The sequence below is a fragment of the Cyprinodon variegatus genome, unplaced genomic scaffold (genome assembly GCF_000732505.1).
Source record: "Cyprinodon variegatus isolate N-32 unplaced genomic scaffold, C_variegatus-1.0 Scaffold1277, whole genome shotgun sequence".
In the NCBI taxonomy this organism is placed as follows: Eukaryota; Metazoa; Chordata; class Actinopteri; order Cyprinodontiformes; family Cyprinodontidae; genus Cyprinodon; species Cyprinodon variegatus.
Window position 1 is genome coordinate 104,880 of NW_015151730.1, and position 14,225 is coordinate 119,104.

The following is a 14,225-nucleotide window of genomic DNA, read 5'->3' on the forward strand; positions in this document are numbered from 1 at the left end:
AAAAAAAAAAAAAAAAAAAAAAAACTTTTGATCTGTTAATATGTTCAATCCAGAACTCCTCAAGTGGAACATTTTAGTTTCATCTGGTTTAATTTAGAAAAAAATCTTCTTAAGTTGTGTGGTCCTCTGTGTCCTTTTTTAGTTGATTTATTATTGTATTGTGTTTATGTATTGTTGTGTTGTATTGTTGGTTATTATTTGTTATGTAGAGCACATTGGAAACATTTTCTGTTGTTAAATGTGCTATATAAATAAAGTGGATTGGATTGAAGGAACCTTTGACTACCCGATTATTAATTGATTAATAAGATAATAATCGATTTGCAAAATAATACTTAGTTGCCCTAGAAATGACCCCTTTTTAAATTTTCGATAGATTTCACTATTCAGTTTGTTGGTCAGAGATAAATATTTGTAGGAGCGATATTTCTGTTGTGCAGTTAATCTTAAAATGTTGGTAGTTATTACCCTAAAGTTATGTTTTTTATTTGTATTCTTTAATAACATAACATTTTCAAGTAATCCTATTTATGTACCATGTCAATGTCATCTACAAGCATAAATTCTTTATTATCTTGATATTCTAATTGTTTGTGATTAAATGTAAACTAATAATCCAATAAGTTATGAAGCAGGATGCTCACACTGGTTCCTGATTTTTAAGTTTGGATAAGAACATTTCTGTCAGTTTTTATAGGTAATTCGACAAACTTTGATCTATAATTTCTCATACACAGATGCATTTATGGATGTTATTGAATGGAAGGATGGATATTTAGATAGATGGATAGTTCTTTGTATGTGCTTTGTTATCCATTTTAACTGGACCTGATTTAAAAAGGTCCAATTTATCTTGAATATGTAGTAATGGAGAATTCAAAAAAAGTAATAAAATAGCTTCATGTTGAATTTTGCATGAATGACCATTCAGGCAGCAGGTAAAAAAAAAAAAAGTTGGATAAAAGGTGAAAAAGTATGAGTAGGCAATTTAAAGACAAGTCATATGATTTTTGATTTAATCGATATATTAATGCAGTTCGTTTATTAAGCATTAGTTTGTTTATTTTTCCTTTTAGGAAATGAAACTCTGAAAAGCCGAATGTTTTTCCCATGCTGAAATATTTTATTCTTCACTGATCCAGACAAGAAAAATAATACAGGAAACCTCTGCTCTTTTAATCACATGTAGAAATCCTGCATTATGAGGTAATTTTAGCCTTAAATCTTCTATCAACAGATGGATAAGCAATATGAGTTTTTTGATTAGAGGAGATAAAGACTGAACTATTTTGCCAAAATGACAAAAGGTGAGGCTTTCAAACCTATGAACACTGTAAAGATGGTCAAGCATGGACGTGGTAGCATTATGCTGTGGGGAATGTTTTTCTGCCATTGGTCGGCTTTTATTGCAAAAACTGGATGTAATTAGAAAAGCTTGGGCTACCTTCAGATTCACCTCTTATTAACAAATAAATGGTTAAAACTCAGACATAACTGGGTGTTTAAACAGAAAGACAAATGCATAAGTATTTTTTTTGTCTATTTGTTCCACCTAGAAAAAAATGCATGTCATGAATCTTAAATTAGTCACATTCATTCTAATTGTTGATTGTATATTTGACCATAATTTAAAATTGATCTTTTCAGGGGACAGAGCAGTCCTCCTCCCTCGAAGATGTCTGCACAGGAGGCTACTTGGCCTGTGAAGCAGCTGCCCAGTAGAAGATCCTGGGATTGAGACGTGAATCCCTTTACACTGATGGCCTGGACTGAGTAAGAAGCTCAAGACTGAATCCCTGAAAGAGCTCATTATTTTCTTTTTTTCTGTTCCCTGTGTGTTTGTAGGCATGTAGTTTCAAGCTGACAGTGATCTTATTCTCCAGGTTTCAGCTGACCTGCTGAAGCTATGGGGAGCTGCTGGAGCTGTCTTTACAGAGACCCCATCCGAGACAACCATCTCACCAAATTTAAGGTCCTTTTTTAATCCTTATCCCCCTAAAATGGTTTGTACATAGTGCATAATCTTTATACATGCTTAACCAAAAGTAGTGAGGATATAACATTTAATTAGTAGCATTAAATGACCTTTGATCTTTGATCCAGTGATCTTAAATATTCACTCAATTAGCTCAAGATTAGCGCTACTTCATCATATTTTTGATTATGTGAAAGTAAAAATGATCCTTTGAAGAAATTACTCAAGAAAGAGTAAAAAAGTTTTTGGCAAAAAGTCTACTGAAGTACTGAGTAACTGATCGACTGACTAACCCTGATCTTAACAACTGATTTTTTTAAGTGATATGCAAATTCTGGTGTTTCAAAGATTAAGATAAAGATAAAATATAAAATAAATTAAAGTATACCATTTACTGTATTTTTAATTGAAGGTATAGTGGAGGATTTTCGTACATTTTTGTATAGACACGCCCTCTCCATTTTTAAAAAGATAAATGCACTTGTCTATTAAACGTGTGCGAGGCATTGCACAAGCCCGTTTCTTCTTGAGGAGGTGCGAAGACACAGTGATAAGATGGATCTAATCTCAGCCATATTTATATATATTTATATATAAAACTTTATCCCTACAAATGAGACCACTGGTACATTAAAGCATCATGGCATGCTTGTATGTGTGTGTGTCCTGATATGGAAATGAGGACATAATTCCGAAGAAAATAAGGTTCTGTGGCCACCTTATAACGATGCAGATTACAAAAAAATAAACTTATCTTCCATAGAAAGTTAGAATATAGAGGAAGATAACTTTTACTGGCAGTAATGTGAAATGGATTTATCCAAATAGCATGCCAAACTTTACCTGTCAAGTAGAAACTTTGCAACCGAGGCATCAGTTGGAAGCATGACCTGTGCTTTCAGCGTACGCCATCGCGTGAAAGAATCTCCCAAAAAACACTCTGGTCTTGTTTCTCTCTTCTGAGGCCTTTCTTTTCTTCTTATAAACTTCATAGACACTTTTTCTCTTATGAGACTCTGCCTTTTTGAAAGAACCGCAGTGAGAAAGGCAAGCTTCAATGACTGGCTGAAACTGTAGCTCACCACATAAAAGTGCACATTTGCAGAAAAAGCCAGCTAACTGAGGGCCAAAATGATTGACAATTAGGCGGACCATCTATTTTGATGATCCACCTGGAAAAAGAACATCCTTCACTATACCTTTAACCTCTAAATGGTAGGAGAGACTCAGCAGGAGCCTTTAGTAGAAAAAAGAAGAGAATGTTTCTTTTAACGTTGCGTATTTGTTTAAAACAAGCTTGTTTTCATTAAGTGAAGCTATACACAATGGATGGAGAAACCAGAAATATGAGACCAGTGATGTTTTATCATATGTTTACTCAAGTACATATAAAAATTATGTAGTAAAATATTTGTTTGTTTCTTTGCTTTTCTTCCAAAAAGTTACTCAAGTTAATCTTACTAGTAAATACCCATCTCTACTAGCCAGATTGTTTTTTTGGTGAAATTGATTTATCTCAGTTGAAGCAATATGACCTTTATCCAATTGTTTTCACCAAACAGTGATTTTATTATTATAATTATTTTTTTGACATTCCAAAATAAAAAAAAAAAACTTCTACTAACACCACAGAATAAGACAGATTTAATGCTCCAATTTTCTCAAAGCGATGAACCAAATAATTGGCTAGGACCCATGTAAGACATGTCAAGTACCTAACCCTTTTTTATACAAATAAACTGAATCTGCATTTGTCAACAGGTTACTTCCTGCATGTTTTTTGATGCCCTTTTTCCTAAGTAATGATATAATAATAATAAATTATTTAGGTAGAAAATGGATAGATTTGCAGCATTAGCTAATGTTCTGGTGCAGCATTAGTTATACAAAAATGAAACAAAAAGAGACACATTCAGATTCTGCATTAAACACCAGCTCAGCACATCTTTTCTTAAAGAGAAGCAGGGAAGAAATAAAAAAATTACATGACAATAAAAACAAAAACAAACAAACATTAAGGTAAGATTGGTGTCTGCTTTGCCTTCACTTAAACATCCCTATCTTGATGTCATTCTGTTTCGCCAACCCTTAGGTCATCAATGTGGACGATGAAGGAAACGAGCTGGGCTCTGGGATCATGGAGCTCACCCAGACTGAGCTCATTCTTCACACTCGCAAAAGAGACGCCATTCGGTGGCCGTATCTCTGCCTGCGACGCTATGGCTATGACTCCAACCTGTTTTCCTTTGAGAGTGGTCGCCGCTGTCAGACAGGGCAGGGTGGGTAACAGTGTGTCACTTGATTATAGAGGAACTTATGGTTGAGTTCCCTTAACCCCTCTTTTTATGCTTTTTAAACTTTTTTTTGGTCAAGCATTAATTTAAAGACAATTTTAGGTGGTTTGTAAAAGCAAAATATGAGGTATGACTCCTTTAAACGGCCTATATCATGCAAATTCAACTTTTGAAAGCTTTTAACTGAGTTATAATTCTTTTCATTCATCAAAATCCTGACCAAAGTGGTATTTTATTCATGACTGTCAATTCTGCTCTGTGAGCAGAAGCTCCTCCTGTCCTTGAATCGGGTTGTCCATCACTGTTGTACTTGTAACAGTGATTTCCCCTCCAGGTAGGACCTACCTCGAAGGTCCTACCTTTCTCCAATCAGCTAGCAGTGATGTTAGGATGATTGTCTCTGTTCAACGTTCAGACAAATTGGCTGTTTTTGCACCTAATCTTAAGTTACAGCAACTGCCATTTAATTTAAACAGATAATGTCTGTCATAAAAATGTGCTTTTAGCTGCGATAGAATCTCAAGCTTTGTTCAGCTTTCAGAGGAGCCCTATTGCCAGAAGTACCATGAGACAGTGCTGTAGGGATGAACAAGTACCAGATTTTTCCAACCCAAGAACAAATACAAGTGCGTTTATTTTAGTACTCGCTGTTACCAAGTACTAATTCCCATACTATTCTCTGATATTCAAAGCGTACAAAGGTAAACATTTGTCCTGAATCTGGTACGGTTCAGATACAGTTTTATTTTTCTCCTTACAGCGTTGCTCAACATAATTTGCTGTCTTCCTTCATCAAGAATAAGCTTGATTTGAGTTTTGTTTTCAAACCAGCAGAGCTAATGCAGGAGTTAGTTCAACTTCTAAATCTCTGCTTTTGCTCATCATAGTAGATTCATTTGGCCTGCCGCTTTGTTAATCCATGGCATAATCATGGAGGGATGCATCCGCAGGGCTGCTGCCATCAACAACTTTGATTATAGATGATGGAGCTGGGTGTGTTTTTCAGTGCTTAGTCCTGTTTCTCTCCTAGACATAGCTGTGGGCTCAGCCTTTACATTGGTGAACCATATGTGCCAACTTTTATTATTTCTGTAATGAAAACTGGCTCAGTGTTAATCTGCTTAACTGTTTCTTTCCCAGACAGAGCCACCTATGGAGTGTTGTTGACCATTACGTTTTCTAACAATGAAAGTATTTAAAGATTAGTGCTTCTATGTTCCTCTTTTGTGCGTCTTGTGTCACTTGTGCATCTGCATAAGCGAAGGTTGCTCACACTGAGTCTGGTTGTGCTGGAGGTCTCTGTTTTTTTAAAAGGGATTTTTCCTCTACCACATGCATGTTCGATGCGAGGGATCACAGAAGACTCAACCAGAGTTTACTTGGAAAAACTGTAGCCAATATGTCCGCATTAATACATTTGTATCTGTTAGGGTTGTAACGATACTAAACTTTTCAACTCGATACCGATACTAAGGAAAATATTCGATATTCAATACCATTTTCAAAAACACAAGGATAAAAACAGACTTCAAAATTCAACAGAAATATTTTCATTGATAAATAAAATACAATAAATAAATTCAATAAACAATAAGAACAATATTTTGAGGTTGTATGCTGTGCACAATATTAAGCAAGCTTGATAAAAAAACTTCTAAAAATAAAATCACGTGTTCCTTCCTTGGCTATGCTTTGCACACATAGCAATGACGCTAGCCAAACCAGTTAATAAACAAAAATAATTCTCAGCAGCTGCACCTGTTACAAAAAAAGCCTGAAACTGAAATGCGCACAGAATTATTCAACCAGACAATTTTCAGAAAGTGCATTTTCCTCTATTCTGCACTTTAGATGAATGACTGTTTAGGTGCCACTGGTGGTAGCACTGTATCGATACTTTTGAAAATGTGTATCGTATCTGGATACGTTTCAGTATCGATACTTTTGACAACACTAGTATCTGTAAAGTGTATGTTAAGTGGCTTGATATAAAAAAACAGAATAGAATTGAAATAAAACAAAAGCATGATACAGGACTTTGAAAGCAAACGATGAAAACCTATTGACCGCCATAGGATTCTCTGTGCTATGTTCTGAAAAAGTGAGAATGGAGGTTTACTGTCTTTCTTGTGTCTGGTGGCAAGATGACTGTTAGTTGTCATTTATCTTTTTTGTTGCAGGTCTGGTTGTTTTAATGTTTCTACTGATTTCTTTAAGTGTAGATATGTTCAGGTTTAGCTGGACTGTAACTTTCACAGCCTTTCTTGAATTCAATTCTCTCTCATCTTACTTAGTTGTAAGTAAGAGTGGTCAAGATAAAGTGCTCCTTGTAAAAATAGTAATTTTCCAGTTTTATAGACATTTCTTTTATTTATTTTTCAGTAGGAAGAGCCTACTGAAAGTGTAGGGCGGTGTTCCTGCTTGGAGACCATCATGAAATGGGTTTTTCTAGACACATTTGAGCAATAATCTGGGTTGTGGCTAAAGTTTTAGATATTTTATTAAAGAAAAGTTAGAAGAGTTCTTATTGGTATCGTTTTTGTCATCCCTTAGCTGTCACTGTAATTTTCTATTTTTATGTCATTCTTAAATTATATTCTTTGACTTTATTTAATGTTTTTCCTCTTTCACTTTCTTTGCATATAAAACACTTTTACATACCTTCTGTATGGCTGATGTATGTCATTCTTAGCCATGATCCCATTTTATTGGCGATTATGCTCTTACCTGCCATGTTTTGTTTATCCTCTGACCAGGAATCTTTGCATTCAAATGTTCCCGGGCTGAAGAGATCTTCAACCTGCTCCAGGAGCTGATGCAATGCAACAGCATCAACGTGGTGGAGGAGTCAATGATGATCAGTCGCAGTGGCCATACACCAGAAATGGAAATGTCTCGCACACCACAGACTCCCAACAGTGAGTTACTCCTGCACATTAAATCCCTGGCAAACTTGCATGCGGCGATGCTTTGCCAGGGTTTCTGCAATCTTCAGTCTGTTCTTTTTATCACACTTTAAAATTAAATCTTCTTAAAGCAGCACTAGGTAAATTTTTTGTCTTAATATTTTCTCTTTTGAGTTACTGTGATGGTAATCTACGTGTATGATAGACGATTGAATAGTGCTGGCAGTAAGGAAGGAGATAGAAAGAAGGAGCTGGGTGCTTTCCATAGATTGTTCATTTAGTGTAGGGAGTTCCAGACATTCCATTTGGCTTTTTTTAGCTATATGGATTGTGACAATGTTTAAGTGAGACCCCAGGTTGGAGTGTAACACCATCTGGAGCAGGAGAAGGAGAAGCTTCCTGAAGCCGGGATTGAGTCTTAAACTGCTATATTTTGGGTTTTATAATGCAGAGTTTAGGCTGTTCTCTATATTTGGAAAAATTGGGTTGTTTGGATTTCTTTCCTGAAGGGCTGTAGTTTCAACTTGACCTTGATCATCCATTGTGTTTCCATCATATAATGACGTTCATAAGGCTAAAGACCTCTTCTGATTCAGCAGAGCAGTCCAAAGTTTTCTTTTTCCTTTTTTAACAACTACAGAGTTCTTACTGTTTCCCACTTGACAAGGGAAGGAAGAGGAGCTATAATCAGGAGCTATATTTTAAGTTTGGATTATATCTTCAGAAATGCATTGGATGGTTTACATCCCACTTCTGTCCTTTCATTTTTCTTCCTCCCGTTTTTAGCTTTTTCCCCTTTCCTTCTTCGATATCTTTTTTCTTTCCCTTCCTTGTGTTCTTTCTGTTATGCCTTTTATTTTATCTCTCATTTCTTCTGACCCTTTTCCGTTTAATATCTTCTGTCTCATCATCTTTACTTTCTTCTGACGCTAATTCCTCTTTGTGATCTAACTATTTCCTTCCTTCACTCTCTCCCTACAACTACACTCTAATTACTATTACACTACTTTTTTTGTTACCATAAATCCACATTCATTTTAAATGTTATCTTGAACTTAAAGAACTGAGAAATATGAAGAGTTCAATTTGAAAATGTTTTTTTTTTTTTTTTTACATGGTTGTGTAGCAACAGTGGTTATATATTCCTCTACTGCCCTCAAGTGGTAAAAAATATGAATCACAAGTTTACAGTCTAAATCAGACATCTTCTGCAGCATCAGATAGTAAATATTTTTCAAAGGTTAAAAAGTAAATTTTTATTGAAAAAAAGGTAGTGTTGCTATTCAAAGGGGTTTTTGTTATAAATTGAGCATACCCCTGCATCTTCTTTTTAATTTGTGTTTATTATCCTACTTAAAATTCTGTTGATTATCCTTAATGGCTGAAAATCTGGTTGTAGATTTTTAAGGTGTTTTGTTTTGTTACACAAGCACCTATACATTTTCTTTCCTCCAGATTTTCCATTTTGAACAATAAATTGCGTAAAACTGTTTACCTTTGTATGTACGGGGTCTATATGTACAGCTAAGCACTCTTAATAACTGAGAAGTTTTTCTTACTTTGTATGTTATTGTGATTTTATGCAATAGCTTTTCAGTCAAACTACAAATAACTTTACATTATTTGGTCGGAACAATCAAAACATTGCTCTTAGACCATCTGGCAACCTTACTCTGCAAGTTGTGTCAAAAATGATCACTTGGATTTCTCTGACAGGGCCTTTCTGACACACATCTTGATAACTTGGGATGTAATTTAGCCATTAAGAGTGACAGTGAGCTGTCACACCTATTTAAAACCTAATATAAACCAGAGGTATTCAATGTTTGGGTAGTTTCTGAAGTATTGCAAAAGGGTCTTGAATTCTGCCCTAAGAATCAGGTTACCTCACACTCTCACACACTCCCCATCCCATCTCCAACCTTTACTTGTAGGATTTTCTTACCCCTTTTCTTTACTCGGAGGATAATAGGTAATAGGTAATGCAGTTTAATATTTTCACTTGGTTGAAAGAAAACAAAATTTATTGACTGTCACATCCCTGGTTTCACTCCTCTGTGCAGCTCCAGGTTTTCCTGTGCAGTCCTTTCCAAATGGGTATCCAGGTTATCCCATCAGAGGGGACTCCTCCCAACCATCTCTAGAAGATCATGGACACAGTCTCATGGGTTTGGAAGACCAGGTCAGACCTGTTTGCACTCACTTGTTTATGTTACCTTTGAGAATCCCAAGCTTGAAACCTTGCTCTGTATTTCCAAACAGACTCACACGTATGTGAATACTGTGAGTATGGACGGGGATCTTTCCATGCGTCACTGTGTGCACTCTCTGCCTGAGGTGCGACCCAGTGCTTTGCCCGAAACGACACGTGGAGCCATGCCTGTCGGAGGTCAAGGGAATCCACAATCCAACCTTAGATGCTGTCCCCTTGAGGAGCGCAAAGACCCCCAGGTGTTCCTTCAGCCGTCCTCGCAGGAAGTCAAATTCATGCTTGGGCCCACTCCAGCTCAACGGCATCTCATTGAGAGGGAGAGGCTCGGTCACAATCCTCACAACCTTCAGCCAGCAGAGGGCGCCACAGGCTCAGAGACTGAGGGGGACGAGCCAACACTGCACCTGTGCAACTCTCACTCCTACCATCTTTTCCATCACCACATGCACCGGCATCCAAGCCACGAGCACCCGGACAGCTCCCAGAGCGGCGAGCTCACCTACGAGAACATCAACGACCTTCGGAGTGGCCGCAAGCAGCGCCTGAGCCCCAGCAGTGTGTCTCAGTCTGTGGGGTCCAGCAGCAGCAGCAGCACCGGGGATAGCCACTCACACTCCCTGCTGCATTCTCACGGCCATGGGCCTTCTTCTCTACCCCCACAAGGTTACGCCTGTGAGAGGAGCATGGGCGGAGGCCACCGTCGGACAGCTCTTCTCAACTACGAGAACCTGCCCTCACTGCCACCTGTGTGGGAGTACAGCGCCTTGCAGCGGGACGATGAGCAGGAGGAGGACGATGAAGATCAGGATGAGGATGAATACGAAGAAGAGGAGGATGACTTTGATGAGTATGAGTTCTCAGAAGGCCCAGGGACGCCCAATGGGTACCACCAGGACAGTCGGGGTATTCACAGAGACGCCCTGCAGAACTATGTCAACACAGAGCAGGTGCAGCCGCCCCGCCTCCGGCACCCTTGTCCCCCGCAACCACGGGTGTGTCGACCAGACAGCGGGGGGCGGATATTTAGCTTTGATTTCCGAAGGCGTTCGCGTTCAGGGGTCGGCGGTTGTGAGCACAGCCACATACCTGCATCGCGGCAGCTGAATTACATCCAGGTGGACCTGGAGGAAGACCCTTCCCGCCAAGCCCTCGGCAGTGGGGGTGCCCAGCCACAGCACCAGCGCCTACCACCCAAAAAATGTGGCCCTCCCGTACCAAGACGCAGTGAGTGCTATGCCGTTATTGACCTGAAGAAGACCGCTGCCATGTCCAACCTGCAGAAGGCGCTCCCCAGGGATGATGGGACTTCCAGAAAGACTCGCCACAACAGCACAGACCTGCCTCTGTAAAAGAAGTTCTGACTGAAGTCAGATGAAGGCTCATCCTCATGTTAGCACACTGGACCCTTCACTGTCATCCATCCATTCGAGCTTCGGGACGACTGAAATGGTGCAGGTACCTAATTAGAAACACGATGAGACTGAATTATGAATGGAAATTAGAAATGTCTGAGGAGGGTTTGCCATATGTCTTTTTTTAAATCAAACTTCAGGTAAAACTGCTCTTAATAGCATTAAGTCTCATAAATATATGTATACCGTGCCTTGTAAAAGTACTTGAGTCTCTTAGACTTTTTCTAATGTTATAAACACAGACTTGAATACGTTTTTGAGGGGATTCTATGTGAAAGACCAACACAATGTAGTGTCCATACATTCAATGAATGGAAAAAAAAAAAAGAAAAAGATCCCGAGAAGCAAATGTTACAGATTTTCGATTGGAGTTAGATCCGATCGTTAGCTAGGCCATTCTGGCTGCATGTTTACGGCTGTTCTACTGGAAGGTGAATGTCTGTACCAGTCTGAAGTCTTTTACAGCTTCCCTTCCAGCATTTGACTGCAGTTAGCTCCATCCATCATCAAATGACCAGCTTTTCTGGCTCTTCTACTGAAAAGTATCCCCATAGCATTATGCTGCCATCACCATGTTGGATAAAGCCTGGATTATGCTCAGAAACCAGGTCGTCTGCGTGTGTGTCGCAGTTAACGTTGTAGCTCTGTGCCAAAACACACAGCTCCACAGCCAGTCTTTCGGGAACACTCACGGATAAAACTGTGTGTCGTCCAGCGTTGGGTGAGGGGTTGTAGACGGCGAACAAGCTTGTCTAACCGACACACGGACACCCACTATACTAGCTAGTTCGTGATTGTCCCTCTAGCGTTGTGGTGTGGACGTGGACATAGCGTAGACCACGCTTCAAAATTGGGCATAAATCAAAAATATCTGGGTCATACCTGCGACAAGCTCACTGCGACACACAGCTGCAGGAATATAACCCGCCCTTAAGGGAGATGGTGTTTGTTCAGAGCAGCCTATACCAATTTGCTGTGTCCCTTCACACGACCTGTACAGCACTATAAATAGGCATTCTCTTTACTGTTTTTACATAGGGGCTCTCTCTTTACAACACACCTGCGGAGGACAGGGGTCATAGTTGTTGCGTCAATAGATTTTTTCAACTGAGCACTGAATCTTTGCAGTTCCTCCAGAGTTATCCTTCTCGGGTGCTTCTTTTGGTCCTTTTAAAAGTAAATAGTTACTCAGTAGTTCCACTTTGTGCTGTTCTATCTCATAAAATCCCAATATGGAAGTTTGTGATTGCAGCGTCACAAGTTGTTTTTTTGTTTTTTTTTTGCAAGACACTGTATCCCTCTAATTATGACTCTTTATGCTTTAGCTTTGGGTTTTTTGGTGGAAGCAATCATTGCCATATGGTATTATCAAGTTAAAATTACACTCATTTCATTCATATTTTTTTTTATTTTTGTCAGATTCTAAACAGCAGAGCTGCAACCCTCATCAGTGAGGAACCATTGATGGCATGAAGGCAGGCCAATGGTTTCTCCTGTGGCCGGTGTTCATACCTCATCACAAGCACTTATGTCTAATTTTGTGGCTCGTATGGTTATTACTATATTCCTAAAGAGCATTTTGCACACAATCCTATGGAATTGTATTAAATCATTGTGTATAGACAGTTTTAACTGAGAAGAGTTTGAAGAGAAAAAGATGAAGATATTGAGAGAGAAATAACTAACTGTATGGCAGGAAACGTAGCACACATTGAGTAAAGTAAGTTTGGCTCTCTGCTGTCGGCATGCAGAAACAAAACCGTAGCATATCATCCTCACTCTCATTTCCTGCATATCATTTCCCCGTGCAGGGAAGTTTGGTCCATGCCAGTCACATTGCACTTTTGACTTCTGGCCATTTTGTCACCTCTGCAGCAACAGGCTGGGTCCTTTTTTTTTTTGTTTCTTTCTTCTTTTTCTTTTTAACCCCAAAAAACAAAACAAAAAAGGGACTCAAATGGACACTGTTAGACAGCAGATTCAATGGCTAAATAAAGTGTTCTCGGTAGAAACGTCGATGACCTCAAACAGTGGCATTAAGCTGTAACCCTTTTGGGAACTGAGCTAAATCAGTGATTGTTATCAGGGCTGTTTTAAAGGGGTTCAAGTATGTCGGAAAGTCATAAAGTTGCTTTTTTTTTCTAAGGATACTTTTCAACCATTTCAATCAAGTATTTATTTATTTATTACGTATTTATTTATTAATTTCAAAGAATATATTTACATAATTTCATTTTCCTTCATATGATGACCAGTGTTTTGTTGTCCAGTAGGTAATCTGGAGACCAAAGTTTCATCTCAAATTATCACTGGACACTGCTGTATTACTGTTATTAATGTGCTTAAGTATATTTTCTAAAAAAAAAACAAGAAAGAATGACTGTATTTATATTTTAAGTGCCAAATTGTAATTGCTTACTGTCGGAAGAATTAAAAGTAAAATGTGCCATAGGATGTCTTGCTGGGGGATAGAAAAGGCACAAAGTGAAAACAGGTGAAGGGAGGTAAAAAAACAAAACAAAAAAAACAAAAAAACAAAAAAGAGATTTTTGAAATTTTTTTACAAATTAAAATAATAAAAACCACACATTCCACCTCATCCGCATCTATAGCCATTCAGAAGGAAGGAGTAGGAAGGGATAATCTTTATAGTCTGATAATCACTGTCCTGGTGGTTTTTTGCTGCTACTTGTACATACTAACAGTAGCCCATATAAGCTACAGGTACATGTCAAAATGAGAAAAATAATGTGATGTCAGACTTTTTATCAGGTTGTCACAGAAATAGTGTCGTCGTTGTCTTCTGGTTTTGTTTCTGGGTGGCAGGAATGTCACTGCTAATTTCAGAGTGTCTCATGTGGCCAAAGCTTCATTCAGACCAGACATATTTATTCAGAGCCGCCTGAAAGGAGACATGAGGGAAGCACAGGCCAACTGATGCCATCCTCTTTATTCTTATTGCTCATATTAGCTTGGTTTTTGAAGCTGAAATAAAGAGGCAGATGTTTAAGATTAACTCATGCAAAAGACTTTGAAAGGCGGGCAAGCTGTGTTGTTTAGCTCAAGGTGATCTTTTTATTCCTTTTAACAGAGTTATAATGTGAAATAATCCCAGACTTAACTTCTGCCAAGAAGGTTTTTTCCTATTTATCTGTGTTATGTTTTTTTTTTTTTTTTTTTTTTTTTTTTTTTACCTGCGGTGGTTTAGGTATTAAAAAGGATCAAAGATGGGTGAATTATAAAAGAAAACAGCTGCCTCCAATTGGGCTTTAAATTCAAAAAGCCTTGAAATAAATTAATAATATAGCTTAGGGGGAAAAATTACATATAATCATAAATTTTTTGAAATTCAGAAAAAAAAAAAAAAATAAATATTTGTTCAGAACTAAAGTGTATGTAAGCCTAAATTTACCACATCAGCAGGAG

General features: G+C 38.1%; 1 protein-coding gene across 1 annotated transcript in view; it reads left to right on the plus strand.

Moving 5' to 3' along the window:
* LOC107102581 (fibroblast growth factor receptor substrate 2-like) overlaps positions 1-13,950 on the plus strand; it is a 16,111-nt gene extending 2,161 nt beyond the window's left edge. The window contains exons 2-7 of the mRNA XM_015401947.1: positions 1,648-1,773; positions 1,884-1,972; positions 4,068-4,254; positions 7,026-7,187; positions 9,239-9,357; positions 9,438-13,950. Coding sequence (XP_015257433.1) covers positions 1,907-1,972; positions 4,068-4,254; positions 7,026-7,187; positions 9,239-9,357; positions 9,438-10,736 — 1,833 coding nt within the window. The 5' untranslated portion in view covers positions 1,648-1,773; positions 1,884-1,906 and the 3' untranslated portion in view covers positions 10,737-13,950. The remainder of the gene's footprint in view (positions 1-1,647; positions 1,774-1,883; positions 1,973-4,067; positions 4,255-7,025; positions 7,188-9,238; positions 9,358-9,437) is intronic.
* The last annotated feature ends 275 nt before the right edge of the window (positions 13,951-14,225 follow it).